This window comes from Patagioenas fasciata, chromosome 14 (genome assembly GCF_037038585.1).
Source record: "Patagioenas fasciata isolate bPatFas1 chromosome 14, bPatFas1.hap1, whole genome shotgun sequence".
In the NCBI taxonomy this organism is placed as follows: domain Eukaryota; kingdom Metazoa; phylum Chordata; class Aves; order Columbiformes; family Columbidae; genus Patagioenas; species Patagioenas fasciata.
Window position 1 is genome coordinate 11,396,346 of NC_092533.1, and position 24,963 is coordinate 11,421,308.

The 24,963-nt window shown below is 46.4% G+C and overlaps 1 protein-coding gene across 2 annotated transcripts; it reads left to right on the forward strand.

The window, feature by feature from the left end:
• Positions 1-443: 443 nt before the first annotated feature.
• On the forward strand, positions 444-24,639 carry LOC136107881 (solute carrier family 22 member 4). Of its 2 annotated transcripts, XM_071814782.1 has the most exons (11): positions 444-1,716; positions 1,984-2,299; positions 8,376-8,479; positions 9,879-10,033; positions 12,886-13,057; positions 13,949-14,075; positions 16,084-16,184; positions 17,149-17,363; positions 17,940-18,122; positions 20,634-20,769; positions 21,738-24,639. In XM_071814782.1, exons 1-11 carry the CDS (start codon positions 1,676-1,678, stop codon positions 21,811-21,813), a joined length of 1,626 nt encoding a protein of 541 aa, XP_071670883.1. In that variant the 5' UTR covers positions 444-1,675; the 3' UTR covers positions 21,814-24,639. The 2 variants fall into 2 exon arrangements, with proteins under 2 accessions (XP_071670883.1, XP_065705333.1); XM_065849261.2 differs by lacking the exon at positions 444-1,716 and having other exon boundaries at positions 1,850-2,299.
• The last annotated feature ends 324 nt before the right edge of the window (positions 24,640-24,963 follow it).

Here is a 24,963-nt window from a genome sequence, read left to right on the forward strand (position 1 = left end):
GTGGTGCTGGGGCAGAGCTGGCAGGAACTTGAGGTACTACTAATTTATGCAGATTCACAACATAAGAGAAAACCCCTTACTGTTTTAATGTTGAATGCTTGAAATTTATAATTCATTAAGGATTCATCTGCAAACTGGATAAACCTGCATATGCCATATACGTCTACCACTTCCTTTGGTTACATTAAATTTGCAGAACCACCACAGTTATTTACGAACACTGCAAATTATTCCTCCGTAAGCAATTACTGTTGACTAAATAATTATTAAGATTGCATTAACATTAATGCTTAAGACAATACACTCCCAGTTCCTCTTTCCCTCGGGGGAGCAGGCATGTGTTGCCTGTCTCTGCTGTGGTTCTTGCACAGCTCCAGGGCAGGGCAGGCTGCCTGCTGCTGCCTGCGAGCCCCTGATCTGCCCGCACTGCCCCCGCCCCATCCTTATCACCAGGGACAGCTTTGGCTGCAGAATAGCCGAGGCCTGGCAGTGAGATGTCACCTCCAGCCTCTCTTGAGGCGGGAGGTATCTAAACCTTCCCCATTTTCTGCATGACATTGGTTCTCTGTCCCTTATCCTGAGGAGCAGCGGATCTCTGCCTGACCCAGATAAATGCTGCCATCTGCTTCTCCAACCTGGGCACTGCTGCAGCCTTCACTCCAGGTCTGTGCCTTTACCTTCCACGTAACCTTCTCATCATCCCTGTCAGACAGATGTTTCCCCAGCCTGCCCCACACGCTGCCAGCACAGGGACTGCAAAGCCAAGCTGTCCCATTTTTGAGCGGGCACCCTACTGTACCGCTCCAGGGAGCTCAATCCTTCAGGCAAGCCAAGCGCTGTGCATATTTCAAACGCCATCATGTTTCTGAGTGCCCTTGAGTTATTTCAGATGATGACAGTGTTGCTCGGATTTCTGAAATGGCTTTACCAGTTATCTACATCTCTCGCTCCAGGCAAAGCCAAGAGTCACGTGTGAAACAGTAATAGTTAACAGATAGCAAACCGGAATATAAAAAGCTCCTCTCCTGAGGCCAGACTGCTACAGGCTCCTTCAGTAGTGTCTGCTCTGACCTCGTCTGTTGCATAAACACCACCGGGAAAAAACACCGGGCTGCAGATAATCACAGATTTTCAGGGGCGTGAACACATTTGATTTCTAAAGCTGTGTCAGTGTGAAGGAGGGGCTCATATCGCTGCTGCCTCCAGCAGTATCCTGCGTACCACGGGGTACTTCTCCTGGCAGTCCCCCACCCCCCGCTCATGGTTTGATCGAGAGCTGTTCTAGTTTCTTATCTATTAACTATCATCGTGACTCTCGGTTTTGCCCAGCTCTTGCAGGGTGCATTGTGCAGTGATATTCGTCCGTCTTGCAGCAGCATTACAGGGAGAAACCTAATTCAGGTTCCAGAAGGGGCTGGTTTCAGGGCGCCGGAGAGGGCTCGGGGCGGTGGAACCGTCGCGTTGCTCCCAGTCCCACCGGACGCCGATTTCTTACCGGCAGCAGCTGCCGAGCCAGCCCGCCCATCCCAGCCGTGGGCGCAGCGGGGTCGCGCCCGGGCGCGGGTGCCGAATCGCCGATACCGGCGCAGCCCTGACCGCCTCGACTGACAGTCAGGAGTCCCCGAGCGGCGATTTAAAATAAATATGCTAAACATTCTCAGTGCAAAACCGGAAAATGCCTCCTTGGAAAGCTCTGGAGCCGACTGCGGAGCAAACGTGAGTGCCCATGTGCCTGCGGCCGCGGGGATGCTGAGGGGCCGGCAGCATTCTCTCCTCACCGCCCCCCGGAGCGGGGCCGCGGGCACCCGCCGGGACGCGCCGCCTCCGCGGGGGGCCGGGCCGGGGCGGAGCCGCCGCGCGGGGCACCCGCGGTGCGCGCAGAGCCGCGGAAGACCCGCGCCGCGCCATGCGCGACTACGATGCGGCCACCGCCTTCCTGGGCGAGTGGGGTGTCTTCCAACGGCTCGTTTTCTTCCTCCTCAGCGCCAGCATCGTTCCTAACGGCTTCAACGGGATGTCGGTCGTCTTCCTGGCCGGCACCCCCGAGCACCGGTGCGCAGTGCCCCGCGGGGCCAACCTGAGCGGCGAGTGGCTGAACGCCAGCATCCCGCTGGAGCTGCGGGACGGCCAGGCGGCTCCGAGCCGCTGCCGCCGCTACAACCTGGCCGCGCTCGCCAACTTCTCGATGCTGGGGCTGCTGCCGGGATCCGATGTGGAGCTGGGGTCGCTGGAGCAGGAGCCGTGCCTGGACGGCTGGGAATACAACCGCGACGTCTATCACTCCACCATCGTCACCGAGGTGCGCGGCCGCGGAGCCCCGATGCCCCGGGAGAGGCTGTGACCGGCCGGGCTTTGCCAGGGCTTTGGGGGGTCGGGCATGAACAGGGAGCAACAAACAGCGGGTCAAGTGCCTGTGAGAAAGGGTCGGATGCTGTGGGGAGAGGAAGGGGCATGTGGGGTGAACAGCCCCCGGAGGAGCCCCCAGTCCTCCTTATCTCGGTGGTGTTTTCCATTGAAACTTCAGCTTGTTTTGTTTGGAGAGGGGGTTTGTGTGGAGGGGGAGGAAAGGCTGAAAATAGAAGCCTGATCGTTTCCTTCTGTCGACACACTTGACTGTCCCAGTAAACTTTCCGTCTAATGGAATCTGACACTTGTTCCCAGTGTCACTTTGAATGGGGACATGGATGCTTTCTGGTAAACACAGAAGCAGCCCAGATGGGTCTAGAGCAGCGGTGGGCCCTTACTGGTGTCAGCACCCTGTGCCAATGCTGCCAGCTGTGCTGGTGGCTTTGGTAGCCATCAGCGTTGGTGTGAGGCAGGTGCTGTGGTTGGTGCCTGCGGTCTGCGGCGTGCCTGGCGTGCTGTGGCAGGTTCCTGACAGAGCCTTCCCTCAGGCTACAGCCAAGCTGTCGGCTTTGGTTTTTTTAAGACTGTACAATGGCATCATTTGTACTGGGTGGCTTATGGGAACGTGGATGGTGACAGGTCATGCGAACACTTGTTTGGGTTTTATGGCCGTGCTCCAACAGGGACATGCTGCCTGTCTCTCTGCTTGCACTGGTGGGGAGCTTGGAGCTCTGGTAGAGAAGGAAAACGCGATTGCCCTAAAGCTGTAGAGTTACTGCTGCTCGTTTGTGTTTTGTGAGAGGGTTCAGGGAATAACAGGCTCATCCTTACACCAGCCAGTGTTTGGGTTTGGCAGCTGGTGGGCTCCACGGTTGTTCAGACAAGCAGTGTATCCCAGGTAGCCGAGGGACACCCCACTCACTCACCGATGGCTCATGCTCAGGGTGCATGGCACGGAGCGGGTATGTGGCTCTTGGCTCAAGTCCCCGTGACTCAGCAGCAACATCTGCCAACAAAAACTGTTGCATGGGGCCCCAGCCAGGAAGAGTCTTGACTGAGAGGCACGTGGATGTGGGTCTGCATCCCAGGGACACAGGAGCAGGGTTTGTGCCCCAGGGATACAGGCAGGGTGTGTGCAGACATGGGCTCAGCTGCACTGAAGCATACAGGGAGGGGGGCAAGTGGGGAACGGCTCCGTGCTGGAGGAGGGCAGGACATGGGCAGGGGATACTGCCTCCCCTTGCATGCCCAAAATGAAGCCCGTTGTCACCCACGGTGCCTTTGTGTTCATATCTCTTGTTGTTTGTGCTGGTGGTTGTGCTCAGTCACTGGGGATCCCTTACAACACCAAATCAAGGCAGGGGTGCTCGGGAAGCTCATCCTGCTCCAGGCCATGAGTGAACTCGAGCGGCAGCCTGGTTGCAGCCCACGTGCATGTAGATGTGCTCGTAACCTGTGAATTGGCACATGCCACATGGCAGGTGCCTATTAGGCACAGGCAGTGCCCCAGTGCTCACTGGTAGCCACAAGCAGTACCCCAATGCTCGCTGGTACATGCCACGTGGCAGGTGCCCAGTAGCCACAGGCAGTGCCCCAATGCTCGCTGTGAACTCACAGTCTGTGGTTTGGAGTTAGCAATTGCTCTGAGACAGTAAATGAAGCAAAAGGAGGAGAAATGCTGTTCCTTATTAATGAGCAGTGAACACCTTGTGTTGGCAGATGCCAAACAAGAGCCTCTGTGCCAGATTTGGATGGGACACAGCACGGGGTTTACCACGGGGCCTGGTACACGCCAGAGAGGCAACAGCACATTCGGAGATGGAAACCCAAGTGCCAGGTTCCCATCTGTTAGCCAGATGGAAAAGAAGGATACTTGTTTTGTTTTAAAATTGTCATGGACATTTGGAAAAAATACCAAATTTGATTTTAAAACCGAAGGCAAACAGGCTCTGATGAAACCCTGAAAAGCAGCAGTTCAGTTAAATTTGAGATGATTACTTTTGTACCCAACATTTTTCTCTGTATTATGAAAGACAAGCCAAGACATGCCACCAGGAAAGCTCAGTCAAAAAACATCTTCAGTTCAAGAACTCAACTGAGGAGCAAAACTTGATGGTGCAAGATTAAGCGCTGCAGGTTTTATTTGGTTCGTGCAGTTGCATCAAATCCTGTTATTACTGGTGCTTGAAATGAACAGGCTTGGAGATGCCAGCTCAGCACTGGTGTCACTTGGTCTGCGGGGACATGTTAAACTCTGAGAACAGAGGATCCCAGACTCGGTCATCTGCTTAGCTTTAAAATTGAAATGATGTCAGAAAAGTGCATGTGTCCAGAGCACAGGTGAAAAAGCAGATAAAGAGGCCAGGGTGGTAAGAATGAGGCTATAAGCATAATGATGAGCATGTGGAAACGTGGGGTCGGTGTGGGGTGAGGTGCGATCCTGCAGCTATGGAGGGGCTGCATGGTCTCGTTTTGCTTTGCAGGGCTCAGCTGGGCACCTTGGCAGGTTCCCCTTGGCCCAGCCACCTCCCCCTGTTTCCAGAGCAGTTCCTGTCTGCTGCAGCTCCTCCGGTTGTTCCGACACAAAATCACCATTTCTCACCTAAGCAGGTGGCTGCTGCACTGGGTCAGTGCCACCTGCACTTGCATGAGGGGTTCAGCTGATCTAGAAGGTCCTGGTTTGGGATCACCAGGACTGCTCCTCTGCTACTCTGTCACCACCCCTTCTGCTTTCTGTCATCTGTGCTTTGAAATTAATCTACATTTTAACATAAGTATTTTTGTTTTGTTGGGGTTTTCTGTCTGAAACTTAACCTACTTCTGCTTTAATTCCAGACAACAGTGCTGAGCTCTGACCATAATTAAAGGTTGAAGCACATGCACCAGTTTTGCTCTCTGGAGGGATGCATTAGCATACAGTTAATTCCCTTGAGCCAGGCTGTCTCCCAGCACCTTTTCCCTGTTCGCTGGGCAATCAGGGTACCTTCTCCAGCAGTTTCACTTTTTCAGAAACCTTGTCCATCCATAACATTCCTGCTGGCAGCACCCAGCAGAACTTGCTCTTCTAGTAGCTGGGAGCTTGTGGGGAAGAGTTGGATGGATTTGATGGCAATAAAGTGATTTAAGTGTTCTTGAGGAGCTCTTATTCCTAGTGTTCAAAGCACATGCTTAGAAGCTTATGTGAACTTTGCTTTCCAGTATGCTTTGCCAGGGACATTACAGAATTACTTATTTTCTGGTTAATGAATAATTAGTCCAGCACAGATGGTTTGGAAGTCGTAGCTGTGGGTAGTTTTGCTGCGGCTGGGTTGCAGCTCCATGGTGTGCTTGGTGCTGGTTGCAATGGATGCAGGCTCTAAGGAAAAACTCAAATAACTTAATTTAGTTTTTTTTCCAAGTACTACTTGCATGGCATCAGCATACAGAGAACACCTTAAAGCCCTATGTATTCAAGCACAACTGAAATCTTAGCCTGTCAACAGGTGCTCCATCACTGTGCAGTGCCAGGGCACGAGCCCCCGTCAGAGCGAGAGCCTTTGTAGAGGGGAGCCTCGTGTGTTGGGAGGAGATGAGGTCTGCCTATAGAGTAGGGTTGTACAGATCTTCTCCCAGATCCCATGTGCTGTGTGTGGTATTGGACTTAAAACAGGTGCTGTGTTTATTTCACTCAGCAGCTTCAGGTATGCTTGGAGTCAGATGGATTTTGTGTGTTTGTGTTTTCTGGTTAAATACAGCAAGTTCCTGTAGCCAGCACCCCCTCTCCAGCCAGCTGGCTGTTTACCACATCCCACACATCTTAAAGATGTGACCCTGTATAGTGAATTTTTGCTATCATCTGTGCATATGTCATTAGAAAACGTAGAGTGAGCAGCTGCATAGGAGGCATTTGGCACCAAGGAAACACGGGAAGCAACTCAGTGTCATGAACAAGTTATTATTTAGCTGGATTTATTCTGCAACCAAACCAACACCGACCCTTAACCTCGAGTGACTGAAGTCTGAAGGTCTGGGAGCAGGCGCTGCAGCAGCAGCCCCAGAGCAGGATGCTCAGTGCCCAGATCATTAATAATAGTTTGTACTGGCTGCAAATGCTGCCACCTCATTAGTCACTGGCTTTCCCAGAGCGGGGAAAGGGAGCTGCAGGGGATGTGATGAAATGTCTCTGTACGGCAGGGACCAGGTGAGCCCGGCTGGCACAGAACTGCTGAAACTCTTCCTTTTAGTGCTGTGCTTCCTGAAGCTGCATTTGTGTTTTAAATATAGGGCTTGATTTCCACCAAGCTGCTTCACAGAAATGTGAGTTGTATTTGATGTGAAACAGATCCCTGCATATATTTTTCACAATTAACATCCCTGAACATATGGGAGCCCTACTGACCCACGTGCTCACACCAAACACAGCAAAGAGAAGTGCAGGTGCCAGCCCACACCTCACCACCTCTCCCTTCCCAGCAGGGACCAGAAAATCTCTTACAGAAATGGCCACCGTAGGTTTTTTTTTTTAATTATTTATCAAATTTAAGTATTGGAGGCACGTTTCAGTCTTCAAATCTCCATGTTCCCATCTTAAAGACTCGGTGTGTTTCTCAAAGAGGCACGGGCTGCATTTTAAGGCTCAATTCATCTCTTTTTGTCCATAGCTGGTGCTACTTTGCAAGCTGGGCAGAGGCACAAAAGTACCCATGGCAACATACCTTCATTCCACCTGAACACAGGCATTGATTGCGTCACTTTCCTGAATTATAGTCCAGAGCAAAATCCATCAAACCACGACACATCCCCCCTGCTTTGGGGTTTATTTCTGCTTGTTCTTCTGCAGCAGAAGTGAAGCCCAGCCGACCACCCATCGGCTGTTTGCTTTGGTTTTGTCAGGACTCTCGGTGCTGTCAGGTGGCACTGGTGTCTCTTTGTAATGCAAAAGTTGCTCCTTTTAGTTGCCGGCAGCTGAGTGGAGGAGCCTGGGCAGCCCAGAACAGAGTTTTCCGCTCCACTGCCTCTGCCTGGGCTTGGCCTCTTCGTTCCCTGGGCACGGCCAGGGCAATGTCGCTGCTCTCTGATAGCACAGCTAATTATGAAAATTATGCTATACTTTGATCTGTGAGCTAATTCTCTTACCGTTGTGGTAGAATTATCTAATCTGAGACAGACGGTTTTGAAGTCAATCCATAGCCGCTCCTGGCAGGCATGTCTTGACTGAGAGGTTAGTCACTGGGACAGGAGTAAGCCGCAGCAGAAACACATTCAGCTGTAACTTCAGTGGACAGAGGCTCACGATGCTGGTTTTGTTTTTTTAAACCCTGTCTGGGGTTATGAGCAGCTTTTGGTGGAAGTTTCCACACTGGCTCCTGTCCTAAGCCTCCAGCTCGAGCTGCGTCTGGTCGCGAGGCTGAGCGATGGGCAGTGAGTCAGCCATACAGCTTGTGATGATAGAAAGGCTTTTGTGAATGTATCAGCATGGGAAAAGAGATTTTATTCTGTGTATCTTGTTGTGTATTTCTTGTTGAACCCAGAAATTGGAGAAACAACAGTTTTTGTGATGGCAGGGGTCAGGTAAACTGGAAACCATCGCTAGGCAGGGATGGGGCCGTCTTCTGCCCATCACCATCACTCTGTTTTTCTGGTGAGAAGCATCTCAGGCCATGGGGAGGCAGGTCCTGGGTGTCGGGAGGGCCTGATGGGTATGTGGGATGGAGCTTGTGCTGGAAATGAGGCTGCACATACCAACTGCCCATGGGGCTGGCATTGCTGGCTGCTCACCCACTTCCGAGGTGATGGGGTCCCATCAGATGGCTGCTGGTGTTTCAGCCTGATGGGACTTGAAGCAACGACTTTCCCTTTTTGTTGTGCTTTAATCAGGACATGCTGGTAGCGACCTATGCTGTGAAAACAGCGCTGGTGCCAGTGATGGGTGGAAATGCAGGTGTGGGGAAACTAAATTAAATGCTGTGGAAATGTGTGTGTCTCCAGCCAATAACCCCCTGGGTGAGGCTCGATGTGGCTGTGTCTGAGCATGGACCTTTCTCTTGCAGTGGAACCTGGTGTGCGAGAACGATTGGAAAGCGCCGCTGACCACGTCCCTGTTCTTCGTGGGGGTCCTCATCGGCTCCTTCATCTCGGGGCAGCTCTCGGACAGGTAACGCTGCTGCTCCCGGTCTGCTCGTGGGCAGAGCTGGGCTGAGCTGCTGCCATGGCTGCTGTGTTTGTAAGGGAGTTAAAAGTCCAGTCCTCTGAGTTTTAATTAAAATTAGGTAACTGGCCTGATTTCTTAGAAAATCCCACCCTCAGTCTACTCCAGGTGCAGGATTACTGCCTTTTGGGTGCTTCAGGAGATCAAGAGCCAGTCTCTGCAAGGAGCCAGTGTGGCTGCTTTGCAGATTGATGTCATGGTTTTCACTTTGTGACCACACTCATTTCTGTATCTGACCTTTTTAGTAGTTCAAGAAATGTTTTTTGTCACTGTCAATCCATTCATGGAGCTGCAGGATAGAAATGTCCTTTGAATGGAAGCTCTGCCTTGAAGAGTTGGTTTGCTGGCAATAAAATAAGCATATCCAAGAGGAAGAAAAAAAAAAGATAACCTGTAAATGGATAGCAATCATCATAGCCTCTAAGTAGATGTGAAATAGTAAAAAAAATCATTACAGGCATTTGATAATTATCTCAGCACTATTGAAGTTTTGGCCTTGCAAGTGTTGAATGCAGTATATATGTTCTTTCTGCAAGTCTCTGCTTCAAAGAGCATTAACCTTGTTTCCATATTGTCATGGTGGGGTCTCTGATACTGTTTTGACTGCTCCCGGTTAGTGAGGAATTCATAAGGGCAGCAGTGCTGGGTTTAGCAGAGGGGTTTCAAAACTCAATGGGAGCCTTAATCCTAAAGCCTCCAGCATTAAATTCCATGTGATCTGAATTTAATCTCCCAACTCCTGCCCTGGGTGCAGAAGTCAGTCAGTGTTACTGTTTGAAAAGGAGATGAGATAATAACTAAATCTTGCTGGTGCAAACCCCTGCGTGTGCTCGCTCTTAACATTTCCATGAGAAAATGCTACAGACTTCTCATGCAGACAAGTGGGTGAGAGAAAGGGTGCAATATGCAGGGCAGCTCAGAGAGACTGACACTAGCTGATAGAGCTATTCAGCAGATTCAAAGCATAACGGTGTTGCAATGTATAGATGCCAGTAGACTAAAAGTCGTAATTTCTTAACTTTTGGCTGTGTGGCTTGCAATCTTCAGGTGTCTCTTCTATGCTGTTTTCTAGTCTCTCTAGTTGCTTTCTAGTGGCTCTCTGAAGTTTCTACTCTTCATTTTTCTTCTTGGTTTATTTTCTGCATCTTGGAAATTGTAATTTTTTTTTTTTTTTTAGTGCACATGAAAATGAGAAACAAAATTCTTTAAAATTAATGAAACTTCATTTTGTTCTGAGCTGTATCTCTTGAGCTTCAATATTTGTATTCCCTCATGCTCTTCTATATAGCCCTGCTCCATAAATAAATACTGTTTCAATGATGATCTCCTTTACCTTTTTTGAAAGGTTTGGCAGGAAGAACATCCTTTTTTTGACGATGGCGGTGCAGACTGGCTTCAGCTTCCTGCAGATCTTCTCTACCAGCTGGGAGATGTTCACAGTGCTCTTTCTCATAGTGGGGATGGGACAGATCTCTAACTACGTGGTGGCTTTCATACTGGGTATGTCTGCATTAGATTAAATGCTCAATGAATGTACTGTTTGGTTTTTTGGTTTTGGGTTGGATTGGGTTTTGTTTGTTTCTGCTTGTTTGTTTTTTCCTCTGAACCTGCATCATTTAGTTAGCAGCAGATCCTCACTGGTACAATTCCTCATTTAGGCTAGTATGATTTCTTTCTTTTGCTCTTGGATACGTCAAGCCTATACTTCCTACAGGTTAGAGAAAAAGATGAGAGCAAGAAACCTCTAAATACGCATCAATTTCCCTCCTTTTTGGAGAAGATGTTCCAGGAAGCATTTGGAGTTTGTTAGCAGAAAAAGCAGATCTGAGATAGAGAAGGCATTTGGGTTCCTCCCTGCCTCTCTGTGCCTTTGCAGAGTGGTTGGTACATACCTGGCTGCAAACCCCTGGAGCAAACCAGCATTTCCAGGCACAGTGGGAAGATGGGAGCAGAGGAGCCAGGTGGGTGTTAGAGACCCCATTAGCCATGAAGTCACTGGTCTTGGTGCTGAGGCTAGTGATGAAGTCCCTGATTTTAGAGGGCAAGGTTTGTTTTGTTTTCTATGGGGAGCATAGAAAGAAAGAGCCAGTGGCTGTGGGGACGCTGCATGGCCACAGTCACTGCCCAGGGACCCTGTGGGGAAGGGGGGACCCCCAGCGTCTCAGGGTTTTCAGGAAAGGCAACTGCGCTGGTGAATTACTGGGGTGACAGATGCAGCCTCAGGGAGAAACCGGGATTTGCAAGAGCTGTCTTTAAGATAGGGGTGTATACTTCTCTGTCAGCTTTTAAACCAATGGTGTCAAATTTAAAACTTGTAGATTGGAATGTGAGCTAGTCTAAATTAAAACCATATACTAATAGTTAATGCTGCTCTTTCCAACCCCATGAGGCTTTAATGGGGAAAAAATAGAGCAGAAGAGCATGATACGAAATCAGTGTTATGGAAGGGATATGGCGTTGTGTCCCCAGGCAGCCGTGAGTCACCACTGCGAGGATTAAATAGGTCAGACTGTCACGGGGGAGATCCCTTGCCATTGCCATCGCCACTGCTCCCTCCATCCTGGGAGTTAACTCTTGTGTGGAGCTGATGAATCTGGAGCAAACACCAGCCCTAGGAAGGCTGGGAGGTGCGGGGCTCGACTGAAAATCCTCTTGTAGGCAGGTGAAATTAGTGTTGTACGAGTCTCTCTAAAGGGGGTGTGGGATCTGATCGGGCAGAGACGTAGCTCCACAGCTGGCCCAGGAACACAGGCAGTGCAGGATGCAGGTCGGCATGCTGCCTTGGTGTGCGGCACATCCTTTCATCCCGAAGCACTTGTGTCAGTCTGCCAGCCCCAGAAGCGCTCAGAGATGACCTGCACCTTAAATCCCAGACGGGTCAAGTGGGGGAGCAGGTTGTGAATCAGCCAAGTGTGTTAGGTAGGCTCCTGAGAGTCTGCCGGTCATTCCCCGTGCCTGCCCGTATCTGTCTCAGACAATGCATTAATCAAAGCAAACAGAAGTTGCTCCTTCATCTGAAGGTTCCTGATGATCCCTGATAATTTCTGTACTGGGTGAGTCCGTATAGTGCTGCAGTGACCACTCTGTCCCTGACAGCTCTTCCCTGCCATCCCACAAACCGCTGGAAAGGACAAAAGCAGATTTTCCAGGCAGGGAATGGGACCAGGGAGGAGTGAAGCTCCTTCAGTTCCTCACAGCTCTTTCAGTTCACCCAATAGTTTGAATTAGTGTACGTAGTTGTGGAGCTTAGTAGTTTGGAAATGAGGCTAATGGAGATAACTGAAATCCTCTCTGCTCAGTCCTTCCCATGAGGAGAGGATGTGATGAGCTGTTTCATGCAGCTGGAAGGAACAGGACTCACTGCTGTGGAGAAGTTCTGCGGTGCCAAGCAGCGTTTAGGCTTTTAACACGCATTCAAGTTCCTGCCCATCAGCTGAGCTGGTTTAGCTGTGTGGGTGCACATTCCTGGGCTGACACAAAGGACAAAAAATGTGACATAAACTCTTTCACTCCAAGCTCAGCCTGTTTGCAAGCACACAGTAGCTGGCCAGTGGTCTCAGTCTTGTCCCTAAGGTACCACAGCAGCTTCATGCTTTTGGGTCTGCCTCTGATGCTCCATCAACAGCACTGGGATCCCTTCACCTCCACGTCCTTGGGGCACACCACAGAGGGTTCACGTTTTGCTGTGTGGTTCCACATGGTGGCCTTCATTTTCTTTTCAAAACTCATGTAAACTCCTGGCAGATGTGAAACATGTAAACTCCACTGTCAGCTGTTTCACTTTTATTTCGCCAACCTTCACAATAGAGAAGAACTCACTGAACATCAGGTCTCTAAATCCTCTGCTAGATCTGTGAGCAAATACTGATTGGTAACTACCCGGTTTCCCTGAAAATAAGACAGGTTCTTATATTAACTTTTGCTCCAAAACCTTTTACTTTTTTACATGTATGCCTGGACACTATTTAAATTGACTTTTTTATGAACTGTAACTAGGGCTGATTTTTGGGGTAGGTCTTATTTTTGGGGAAACAGGGTAAGTTTGGTATTGAAAATGGTTTTGTATCAGACTCTGCCAGACTGTTGGTGCTGGTCTCATGGGTGCTCCAATGGCAGCTCCAGGGGAAATGCACAACAGGCATCTGGAGGAACCTCCCACCAGATTAATAACACTGTGATAATCATAATCTCTTGGACCATTACTCCTTGACAGTGTTCCTTTAAGTATTATAAGAGAAACCACTCTTTGCTAAGATTGTTTAGCTTATTTTTTTGTGAATGCAGTAAAGTATTTAGTCATGATTGAATAGAAAGAGTTAAAATGCTAATCCAACCTCCCTTGTTTTAAACAGGAACAGAAATTCTTGGCAAATCAGTTCGTATTATATTCTCTACATTAGGAGTTTGCATATTTTTTGCAATTGGCTACATGTTGCTGCCGCTGTTTGCTTACTTCATCAGAGACTGGCAGATGCTGCTGCTGGCGCTCACTGTCCCGGGGCTGTTCTGCATCCCGCTCTGGTGGTGAGTGTCCCCACGCCACAAGGCCACGCTCCCCATGTCCCCTCCCTACCAGGTGCTGGGTAATGACAAGGTGTTGGGGTGTCTCATTTCCTCATTTCTCCTCTTTTTTATTTAGTTTTTCTCCCTGTTTGCCATGTGAGGAGGCTTTACCTTGAGGTGGGAGTTGGGGGGATTTTTTGTTTGGCGTGTCAAGTCTAGTTAACTACCTGCGGAGCCTCACTGGTGCTGGCCGGGTGCTTGAAGCCACTTTTTCATCAGCTTTGCAGAGCAGCTTGGGAATTCTGTATTTGAATCCTAACTCTGGCCACTGTTAACCACCTTGAGATTTACCCCTATAGTACTAGGGAGTGATTCATTCTAACTTTGCTTCTTTCTTTTATTTTTTAATAAGATGAGAGGAAACAGCCTCAAGTTTCACCAGGGGAGGTTTAGATTAGATATTAGGACAAACTTATTCCCAGAAAGGGTTGTCAGGCATTGGATCAGGCTGCCCATCACTGGAGGGGTTAAACAGACACGGAGATGAGGTTCTGAGGGACATGGGCTAGTGACAGTGTTGGGTTAATGGTTGGACTCAATGATCTTGAGGGTCTTTTCCAACCAAAATTATTTTATGATTCTATTCCTTGAAAAACAACCACCCAGGACAAGGGCCCAGTTGTGTACCTACTTCAGCATGAGAATAAACACATCTCATATATTTGAATTCTCCCACTGATCCCAGTGGGACAAATCCACTCATTACATTGCCCACATGCTTTTGTGCTGACTGTCTTCTGCTGCAAGCAATCTGTGAGATGAGAGCGTAACTCATAAAAACGATACATGTGTTTTTAATAACTTCTTACTTTTGTGAAAACATTGAGTCATTTATTCTGAAACTGATTGCAGGATCATTCCTGAATCCCCACGGTGGCTGATCTCCCAGGGAAGGTATAAGGAGGCAGAAGTTATTATCCGAAAGGCCGCAAAATTAAATGGTGTTCCAGCCCCAGCCGTGCTTTTTGACACCGCAGAGGTATGTTTCATATGTTCTGGTGTTTTACCTCGGTGGCAGTTTCCCCTTTGGCCCATTGACTTGTTGGGAAATGCCAGCAGAGAAATGTTTTGGACCAGCAGCTCTTAGAGGCTGGCAGTGACTGGTGGTGTGAGGTAAGTGCTGGGTTAGCAAGTTCAAAATGAGAAGCCAGAGGGGTTTTTTATTTGTTTGTTTTTTTTTTTTTTTTTACAGTAGAATTCTCTTCCTCAGTGGTGGTTGTTGTGGTTTTCAGAGCAAGGGTGACCCAGATTGCTTCATCCTTTGTGCCCTGAGAAGACCAGAGGAAGACACGTTTGTCCCCATTTCAGATTGGTGTGGTTTTAGCAGTTTGCAGTTTAACATCAGCCCTTGGCAGTGGGCTGTGCTGGGGACCCTCAATTGTCACCCACACGTGCAGGGGCTGCGTGGAGGGACCCCTGTGGGTGCACAAACCAGCGAAATCACCCGAGTGCTACATGGGCACTTGAAAAGTGTGATGATAGCAAAGGCAGTGAAGAACATTAATCTTTTCTTCAGGCCTGGTTGGTTTTTTCTTGCATATCATATTTATTGGTTAAAAGCAGAATGCCTAGAACAAACCTAGCACCACAGCAAGCTGGGAGCAGCACAGCTGGTCCTTGTGCTCCTCACCCCGTCGCGTGGCTTTTCCCTCTCCAGAGCTCCTGCTGGAGACTCACGGACATTTTTCTTATGCAAAGAAACCAGCGACGCTTCCTGCAATAACCACGTGTCTGTATGTCAGATCTTGCTTTGCTTCATTATATTGGCACCTGCAGTTTATGTCTCCTGGTAGAGCAGAAAACAAAGCACCGTGTGGTCTTCTGCAGTGTCCGCAGGAGAGAGCTGTTGCGTGCTGCACCTCCTGTGGCAGGATCCAGCTCTTGAGCATCATGCTTACATTTTGGCTGAGCTGCTGAAGACCTCTTTTCCAAGTGTCTGTTACAGTGTAAATTCAAGTACATGTTCCAGCTGTGAGAAGCTCATCCTACAGAAACCATAGAAAAGCATTTCCTTTGCTTCACAGCAAGTGTTCAGTCACCTTTCATACTGGATGTGACTTTTTCAGGCTCCACCATGAGTTTTCATCAATCCTGCGTATTTTTGAGATCAAGCAGCAGCTCAGCTGTCCTTTACTTCACAGGAATCTTGTGTGCGAAAGCATCTGTCCACAAAAGCCTGAGGATGATGTTTGCACTTTAAGTTCTTGACTGAAGTAGGAAGATATTCCTTGGAATGCTAGACAGAGATTCCTCAGAAACCATCCTCTCTTCCTAGGATGGGAAATCTCCTGGGCAGCCCCACAGGGATTGACAGGGTGGTTCATTCTTTGGGCTTGGGGGAAAGCCTGGGCATGAACAGCAGCTTCGGCCCAGCCAGGGCTCACCAGGCTGGCAGAAGGGCACCCTCGTGCCACCCTCATGCCACCCATGTCCCAGCTTCGAGCCTCAGACTGGACCCTCGGTCTCTGATCTGAGGTGGTGGCTACTCCCATGATGCTTCCTGGCTTCCACATAAACCCTGGCACCTGTCCCTGTCTCCAGCAGGGTGCCAACCACCAGGCAGCATTTATTTCACACTGTTTGCGAAGGTTGAACAGAAGAGAGTTGAGTGGACAGTGCACAGAAAAATGCCTTTAGCAATGAGGTTACTCGTGGAAGTACACTGTGTTAGATCATTAAGGATGTGTTAGATCATTAAGGATGTGTTAATGATTTTTTCTTGTCAGCCAATACTTCTTTGTAATCAGTCGGCATGGTGTTGTGTCTCAGTGCCACCTTATTTTTAACCAAAAAATGGAAACTACTGTGGAGTACAGCTGGGTGCAGAGACGAGCTCTACCTCCGGGCTGCAGAAGTGGTCATGGGCTGGCCAGTTATCCCTTGATAGAGTCGTAACTTCATAACTGCCCAGCTTGTGGGTGTGCAGAGGTTGTTTTGCTCTTAGGTGTGTGGGAATTTTTTTGGTTTTGTTTTCCTTTTTCCTTCAGATGCAGGATTCGAAGCCTCAGCAGCAGCAGAAGGCTATCCTTCTGGACCTATTTCGAAACCGAAACATTGCAACTATTACTATTATGTCAATACTTTTGTGGTAAGGAAATGTGTATTCCTAAAGTATCCAGACAATAGAACAATTTCTAATTTGAGGGCACATACCACAGGTTTAGATAAAAAGTCTCAGGCTCGGAGCTTGTCTGTTCATGGTCCATGGTGGGTAAATGGCTCTCAGTGTCCTTGCACCCTCGATGCATTAACACACAAGAGTATGGAGACAGTAGCCTTGACTCAGATGTAAAATAGGAAACTATACATAACAGCTTGTGTATTTTAAATTCTGTTGCCTTTTTTTTTTCATTTTAAAGGAAGCTCCCATGTCTATAATCTTTATTTGAAATGTTCTTGAAGCGGAGGCAGCAACTCAGTAGCATAGCAAGAACTAGACTCATGGCCAGCGATTTTGTTCTGTTTCTCTGTGCCCGTCTTGCAGCCACGAGGAATGAGGACCCAATAATACCATTCAGACAAACCAGCACACTTTCCTGTACCTATTTCCCCCATCAGAAAGGAACTGGCACACTTGGCATGCCATAGTAATACAGTTTTGAGATTTGAAACCCAAACATCCAGCTCTCTTGTGAAGATTACATTAGATGTAACAGAACTGCTGAGGGTGGGAGGAGATCCTGTTGCTGGAGTTTGCTACAAGAAGGAACATAGTTGGCATGGGAAGTTTTCAGGAGCTATTACATTGTGTCAATGAGTCCATTGCAGTGAAAAGCCTTTGTGAACAACCTCCACAAAGCCTTTTACTTGGTGTAGCGTATGCAGGAAGGGCAGAGGAATCAGAGGTCTCTTCAAGCTGCTGTGGATATGATCACTGGAAGGGATGACAGAATTAGAAAGGTGGGGTTTCCACTGAGATTGGTTTTTTTTAAGCCACAATGTCTGTGGCAGTGCGTTGCCACATCCTGTTTTTGTAACGACATCTGAAGCAACACTGGAAGCATTCAGAGCCTGGTGTTTCTGGAATCATTTGGTTTTATTGCTTTTCTCAGGTTTTTCACATCAGTTGGTTACTTTGGCCTGTCCCTCAGCACTCCAAACTGGCATGGCAATGCCTACATCAACTGCTTCTTGGCGGCTGTTATTGAGGTTCCAGCCTATGTCATCGCCTGGCTCCTCCTCCGCTCCCTCCCGCGGCGCTACTCCTTATCTGGCACCTTGGTTTTAGGGGGAGGTGTTGTCCTCTTCATTCAGCTCGTGCCTGCAGGTACAACGTTCAATTTGTGACTTAATTGTATAAAATGTTAGAAATATTGCATGGTGCTATCTGATAGTTCTGTAAAATTACTGGAAGCCATGATCAAATTTAGAATTTGAGGTTAAGTTTATGCTGATCACTTGCAGCTGTGATTTCTTTTTTAAGTGTAGATGCCGAGTCACGGACAGACATCATTTATTGTGTCAAATTACTAAGCTTTTTATAGTCCAGGGGAACCAGCTTGTAAAATGAGAGCCAAGAGTGTACTGTGATTTATCTGGTTGTGTGTCGAGGCTAAAAGAACCTGTAAGTCTTCCAGATTTCACTGTGGGTAAATCTCCACAGGTTTTTGCGAAAAAGATATGGATTTAAGATTGTGCTTTGTTGCTGTGTAATCCAGGATTTTGTTCCATTTCAATAATGCTGTTTTACTGGGGAAAACCCAAAATCTGAAAAGTACAAAATAACCTGAGCATCTACATTAGGCTCAGCGGGAAGTGTGGAACCAAGTCATCTGAAGTTCGGGCTAGTACATTGTATAATTTAAAAAAGTTATTCACCTTGATTTTATTTTTTCTCCTGCAGATTTTAATGTCCTGTCTATTGCTCTGGTGATGCTTGGAAAATTTGGCATAACAGCTGCCTTTTCAATGCTTTATGTCTACAACGTGGAGCTATACCCAACGCTAGTGCGAAATATGGCAGTTGGAGCTACTTCCATGGCTTCCAGGCTGGGCAGCATCCTTGCTCCTTACTTTGTTTACCTGGGTGAGACACCTGGCATTTCTTGCCTTTTGCTGCACAACTGCTCAGAGAAGTTATTGGAGCTTCTAGAGCACAGGCTCAGCTTTAAGTCCCTTCAGTTTTGTCTTATAAGTCCCATCTCTCACCTTGCGTCTGAGTTCACAGCCGTACACTGCAGGAATTAAGTGGAGCTCCTTGGGTCTTGCAGAGAATCAGGCACCTTTTTTCCTTTATTGAGGCTGGAATGGGTCTGAGCTGGTCCAAGGCACTTATGGTGTTTATAAACTGTGCAAAAAGAGTGACTGGGTTTAGAACTGGTCACATTTTGACAATGGATGTTACCCCTGGGACACCAGATAGTTTCCCAAGAGAGTGCGACAAGAAATGATCTTGCAAGTAAAGGAAATGTAGTGGTAGGTTCATTGCCTTATGCTCTTCCTGCATGTCCCGAGATGGGTATGTCGGGAGCAGGTAAACCAGGAGGGAATCCAAACATCCCCCAAATCTGTGCTTTCCAGAGCAATCGATGGGAAATATGCAGACTAAGAAGCACAAGAGGCTGTTTAATTGTGACCTTCATTAAGTGATTTCTTTATTCCATTACTAACCCAGGCACCTCAGCACTCATTTTGGTTTTGATTATAGTTCATACCTTGGTCTCTAAGCAGAGTTACTGATTTCCTCAGAGGCTTTTTTTTATTTTGATAATCATTACCATCACATTCTGAATGCTGCACAAATATTAACTGTTGTTTGTTTGTTTTTTAATAGGATCCTCTTGTTGCAGATAGGAAAGGGTAAGAGAGATAAGGGGATTAAGGATGGAAATATCTGTGAATATTGGCTGGCTGCTCAATACAGGGTGCTCAATAACCTGTTTCTTTCGCTCACACATTGTTTGTTTCCTTCTACCACCACTGGACCCAATGCAGCTGTGCCCTGTGCCTGAAGAGTTTTGCTTCTTGCTGAAACCTTTAATACGAACTGAGCGTGACTTTGCCAGCTCTGGCAGAACGCTGCTGGTGTGCTGCTGAGGGGTTAGTGCCTGTTCACTGTGCCAGGAAAGGGGAGAGACTATCTGCAGCTCACCTGTGCTGTCTCACCTCTACATTCCAGTGTGGCTATAATGCACTGTACCAACAATAATGAAAATACATTATCTTTATTTCATACTTGTTCAGCACAAATGTAAAGTAAAAGGGACAGCGGGACTGTGATGCTTCTTAGTCTCCATTGCAGCACAAGTACCAGTAACAGAGAGATGTAGAAAGGATAAAGTTTTTAGTGTTTTGGTTTTTTGTTTGGCTGGGTTTTTTTGTTTGGTTGGTTTTGTTTCGTTTTGTTTCTTTCTTTCCTTTTTTCCTCCCAGGTTTCCATAGGCTCAGCCTTCAAAAAATCTTGTTCCGGTCATCAGAATAGTTTCCTAAACTTTAGGAGGTTTTAGGAGAAACTTGTCAGCTGCTGCTATTTGCTACAGCTAAATTAGGACCTTGCAGTTCGTCCTACTTGTGCACACAGAAGAGATCAAATCACAAACTTTGGCTCTATGTGAAATACCCAGGGGCCTTCACTGTAATCCTCGTTTATTTCATATGCTATAAAGCATACTGTTCTATCCCAACTAAAAAATAAAGCTGTCAGGTCCAGTTTAGGACTTTCTCTCCCTTAGATACTTTAACTCCTAGCTATTGCCTTTACCGAAAGACGTTTTAATTGCTGTGCTAATGTGACTCGCAGATCTTGCATCCTGCCCAAACACTTGTGCAATGGCTTCAGGCTACCGGCAGGGGCTGCTGCCTTCTAGTCCAAAATAGAATTCCGAGTAGACCAAGGTCAGAGCCTCTTGTCCGTCACAGGAGGCCCGGTGCTTCCGCCCCTTGCAATAAAGAAGGTATTTTAGGATTCCCCCATTAATGGCCAATTAGTCTGAAGCTGACCTGTTCAGCTGCCATCAGTCTCTTCTCTTCTTTTGTACAAGACCAGTAGGATGCACAATCCCAGGCAGCTGATGAGTGCTTCGTTGCTTATGAGTGCTTTTATTCCCTCGTATTGAATTATTTACCTGAGGATTTGGTTCCAGATGGCAGTGTAGTACTGAGAACTCCAGAAGTGACCCCAGCAGAGCTGTTACATCACAAAGATGTTGGCTACCCCCATTGCTCCAGCAGGGGGATTGGACTAGATGATCTTTTGAGGTCCCTTCCAATCCCAAACATACTGTGATACTGTGATACTGTGAAAATGTACAGGAAACCTATTAACTGTTATACAAACACAGGGGATGGCATGAAACTGATGGTAGGTGGTGACTATACCAGAGCATATGTTGTAGTTTTAAAATTGAAAAACCCCTTTGTTTACTAGCAGATAACAGATGTAATTCAGTTTTGGATTCACCTTTGATATTTGCCAAGATTCAAGCTAATTGTTCTAAATTAATTCTGCATTACCATAATGTCTGTAGTATACACTTTACACATGAGTTTGTTGATTGTGGACATATCAATGCTGTTGTGATGTCCTGTGTTCTGCCAGGTGCCTATGACAGATTCCTACCCTATATCCTGATGGGAAGCCTGACTGTACTGATCGGGATCCTTACCCTGTTTCTCCCGGAGAGCTACGGCAACCCCCTGCCTGAGAGCTTCGAGCAGATGCTGAAGGTGAAATGGTAAGGCAGCTTGCATCCGTCCCGTGCTTCACATGAATTCAGGACCTCTTTTTACGTAGACCCTTTTCACCATGTTTCATCAGATCCACTGCAAACCATCAAAGCTTTCAAAGTGCCCTTTAGATTATTTTTATTGGGTTGTTAATTGGACAGCCATTGACATTATGCAGTTTCTCCAGAATCTCTGAATCTGAGAGCTGATTGCTTGAAAGCAGGGACTTGCAGATCTAGGATGGCCTTTGCATCACCTTGAGGCTGTAACTTCGTATCTCCCAATACTTCCCATCCTTTTATATCATTCGCTCTCCTTAACTCTTCATTTAAACTATCTGTTTAGTAGGATGACATTATAGTGCGGGAGCAGTGGAGATGGCCAGTGTTTGCCAGTTACCATAATGGGAAGAAAATTCTTGGGAGTAGCAGAGAAAAACTGAATTAGCCCAAGTGCAGCTTCACAGCTCTCATCCAGCTTAGTGAGAACTTGTTCTGGAACAGAATCTGCCCTTATAAGCAATAATAGCTTGAAAAAAATCCCTAGTCGTATAAGAAGCTGTCATTATGCTTCCAGAGTTCGAACAATTCTGGGGCAAGAATGCTCGAGTAGCATATGCTGCTCTTTATCACAATTAGGGATGTCTCATATGTTTGACTTAAAGCTTTTCAGCTTTGTGGTTAACCACCTATAGCTAGAAATCCTAGAGTCAAACCAGATTACCTTTACGAGTTTCTTGTATAAACAGACTGAAGTAACTGAATTACAATCACTGAATTATGTTCGAGTTCCAAGTGTTGTTTGCTGCACTGCTTCTGCATTCTGGAAAGGCAGACTTGGCAGAGCACTTGGGGTTTTCCTAATATTTATATTAGTGGTGTAACGTGGTTTTTAGCAGTGCTAATGAGGAGGAGGAAGTGTCTGATAACACCCTGTAGAATGTTCTCTAGCTTCTAAATCTTCTACTTATTTTCAGTTTCAGAAATGGCCAACAAACCACTGACATTAGGAATTCAAAGGAGAGTCCTAAAATTCTGATAACGCCTTTGTGAAGAAGGACACACACTCTCAGAGGGGCCTAAAGAAGAACAAGATCTTCTCAAAATGCATTTTCTGCCAGAGGAAAACAAACAAAATCCAACAATCAGTGCAACTGCACCATAGTTGTTGTCCCCTGTGCTACTGTACCCAAATACCAAGTTTACTGCACAGATGCTGTCTGGTAGGCCTCTTAGTCTGTGATTCAGTGTCCTGATACCTGGGATGTGAGAGCAGATACAGATTTGTCCCTGTTGAGAAATGGGGGCCTACCTGTGCTAAAACCTGATTTGAGGAATAAGCTAGAAATTAGCCTTAGGAGTAGTAGCAACAGTTACTCCAGTCGGTCAGATATTCAGTGAAAGCTGCTTAAAGGAAAGAAGAAAAAGCTAGCAAACATAACGCTGGTGTTTTTCTTGCTGTACGTGTTTACTGGATGAAGGGGAGCTGGGCATCTGTCTTTGAAAAATCTCAGCATGTGCCCTTAAAGGAAAGAGCTGTGACCAAAGCCTGATAGACTAAGTAGGATCCGAATTTAATTGTACCAAAGCAGACATAGACTTCACTGCAAGGACATGTTTTTAAAACAAGATATCGGCTTATCCTTTGATGTTGCTTGTTTGTCCCAGGACCTGGGATCCACTTGTCCCTGCTGATGCTTTTTTCATAAAGCCCGAGCCCACTGAAATCACTGGGCTTCGTGAATGTTCAGTGTCTTTGGGGCTGGGGAGAAATCTCCAAAACAGAGTAAGGACTGTGGCTTGCTGACCTTCTGATGGGCCGTGCCTGCTTTCCAAAGAAACATGGGCTTTAGTGAGTCAATGATCCTGTCAAAACATGCCGTGCAGCTTTGGCTTTCAGGTTTTTCATGGTATATTGGCATAAGCAGTTTTTTAGATATTTTGTGGGCTTTTTTTCCAAAGCATTTAATTTCTCCCTTGGATACAGACCACATTGTTCTGTACCTTTAGAGAAAGATCACTGCCATTTCAAAAGCCTCTGCAAAACCTTTGTACCATTTACAAATTCAAAGGGCATTTGATGCTTGCGAAAAGCTACTGTTCTGTAATGGAGATGTCCACCTGCAGCTGTTAAAAATGCAAAAGGACTAATTTGGGACCACAGTTTTTCAAAACAAAATGCCAACAAAACTGGTATCTAGTTTTTCAAATCCTACAGGTTATACATGCATTTTTTTTAAATGAAAAAAAAAGTTCAGCAAATCTAGATTGGATGAAAACAAATGTAGAGCTGAGAGTTGTGCTACTACTGTTTTATGGACACTACATAGTTTGAAAAAAGTATAATAACTTTTATTTTTCTATTTATTAGCTATGCATGCACTTCTTAGCCACAAAATCTGTCAGACCTGGTAGACTGATTTTTATCCTCTGTGAATAACAGCCAACAAAAGCACAATGTCTCATCTCCAGTGTGAGAGTTCATAGCAAGTAGTTCTGTGCTGGCACTAGGCACAGGAATGAGGTTCTCCCTGTAACTTCAAGCACAAATATAAAGCTTTGTAACATTTAAATGCAAGGAACTTGTGCAATTATTTCAAGCTGCTCTTTGGGATGTGGAAATACTATTTACCTTCATGTTAATTTTCTGCAGTTTTGCTTTTGCCATAAATGTGGTGTGGCATGAGGAAAACATTATCCTGTGACTCTGGGTGTTCTCATCCCTTCTCAAGCTGGAATTTCTCTAAGAACAGCAGTATTTAATCTTGGTTTTACTTATTAAAAAGTTAATCTATAGAATAGCTGTTTAGACATAACTAAATTTTTCAACAAAGCCTTTATATCAGTGTAGGGCAGGTTTGAGGACTTGGTTAAATATGGGTGGCCATATTTTTATGGAGATTTTATATTAAGTAAGTTGATACTTATTTTATGTGATTGTAGGCCTGGGTATTTCTAAAAGTTAAATATTTTTGTACTCTTGAACTTTGTAGTATCTTAAAACCTAGTTTTCCTTTTTTGAGGGTTGTGGTTTTTTTTTTTTAAATACCTTGTTTTAATCAGTCTTATTTTTCTTACTTATACCATTGATCTCAAGCTAGTGTCCCATTTTAGTATTTTTAATGGCAGATTTAAGCCAAAATCTTTCACAAGAGTGGAATGCCTTTCTGAAAAGTATGTGATGTTGTTAAAAGGCCTCACAGTGTCTGAGCATAGTAAAAACAGGAAAAGGAGATTGTTTCAGCTGATGAAGCATTTGCAAGGAGAATTTCTGTCCTCTGCCAGTATCTTTCCCAGGCTCGCATGGGGATGTCTGAAGAAACCCAAACAGCAATAGTCTGTGGAAGAATCAAACAGGAATGAATCTGAGTGCTGGTGTCTGTAGAGTTACTGTTTGAAGAAAACAGCCCTGGCTTAGTAGCTATTGGCAGAAATTAAAAGCATTGCTAGTGAGCTATTTAAGGCTCTCACAGCAACCATCAGTGAGTTTTCTGTGTGTCAGATGCTTGGTGGGGTCCATGTGTGCAGCTGGGGGTACCTGGAAGGCTCTGACCTGGGGATGGGAGGGAAGCATGGCCTGGATCGCTCCCACTGTGCCACCTCAGTCGTCTTACCTTGGGTCTCTCTGTGCAACCTTTGATCCTCAGTTGGTCTATTTGACCTGCTAAAGCATATACAAAACTGTAGTAACTGTCACTCATTAACTTCTGTCTTCATTGTAATAAAAATGGGCGCTAGCATTGTGTGACCTGCTTCCCATGTGGTCTGTAATTGAAAAATAAAATCTCCTAACTTTAATGCTTTGTGCAAAGACGTTTAAAGAAGTAATTTACAATGTATTTAGCATGGATAAAGTGTGAAAATAAAATCCTAAAATAAGCTCTTCCACAAATAAGATGATACAGAAAAGTCAGCAAAAAAACTCCTTAGCACTGTATTGAAAGTGTTAGAAAGCCAACAGTTGGATTGCAGCACCCCAGACGCCCAGAGGATCATTCCTCTAATTGAGGGTGTGGGTAACTCACACTTCTTGGTATTTATTATACATACCAATTTCATATTCATTTGTTTCTATTGTTTAGTTCATGCATTAAACATAAATTATTTATATAATCCCGCTCTTTGCCAGAAGTCCATCTCTCGTATTCAAGGATCTTCATTGGGGGTCTCTGGTGACCTCCCCAGTCTCAGCTTCTTGACCTA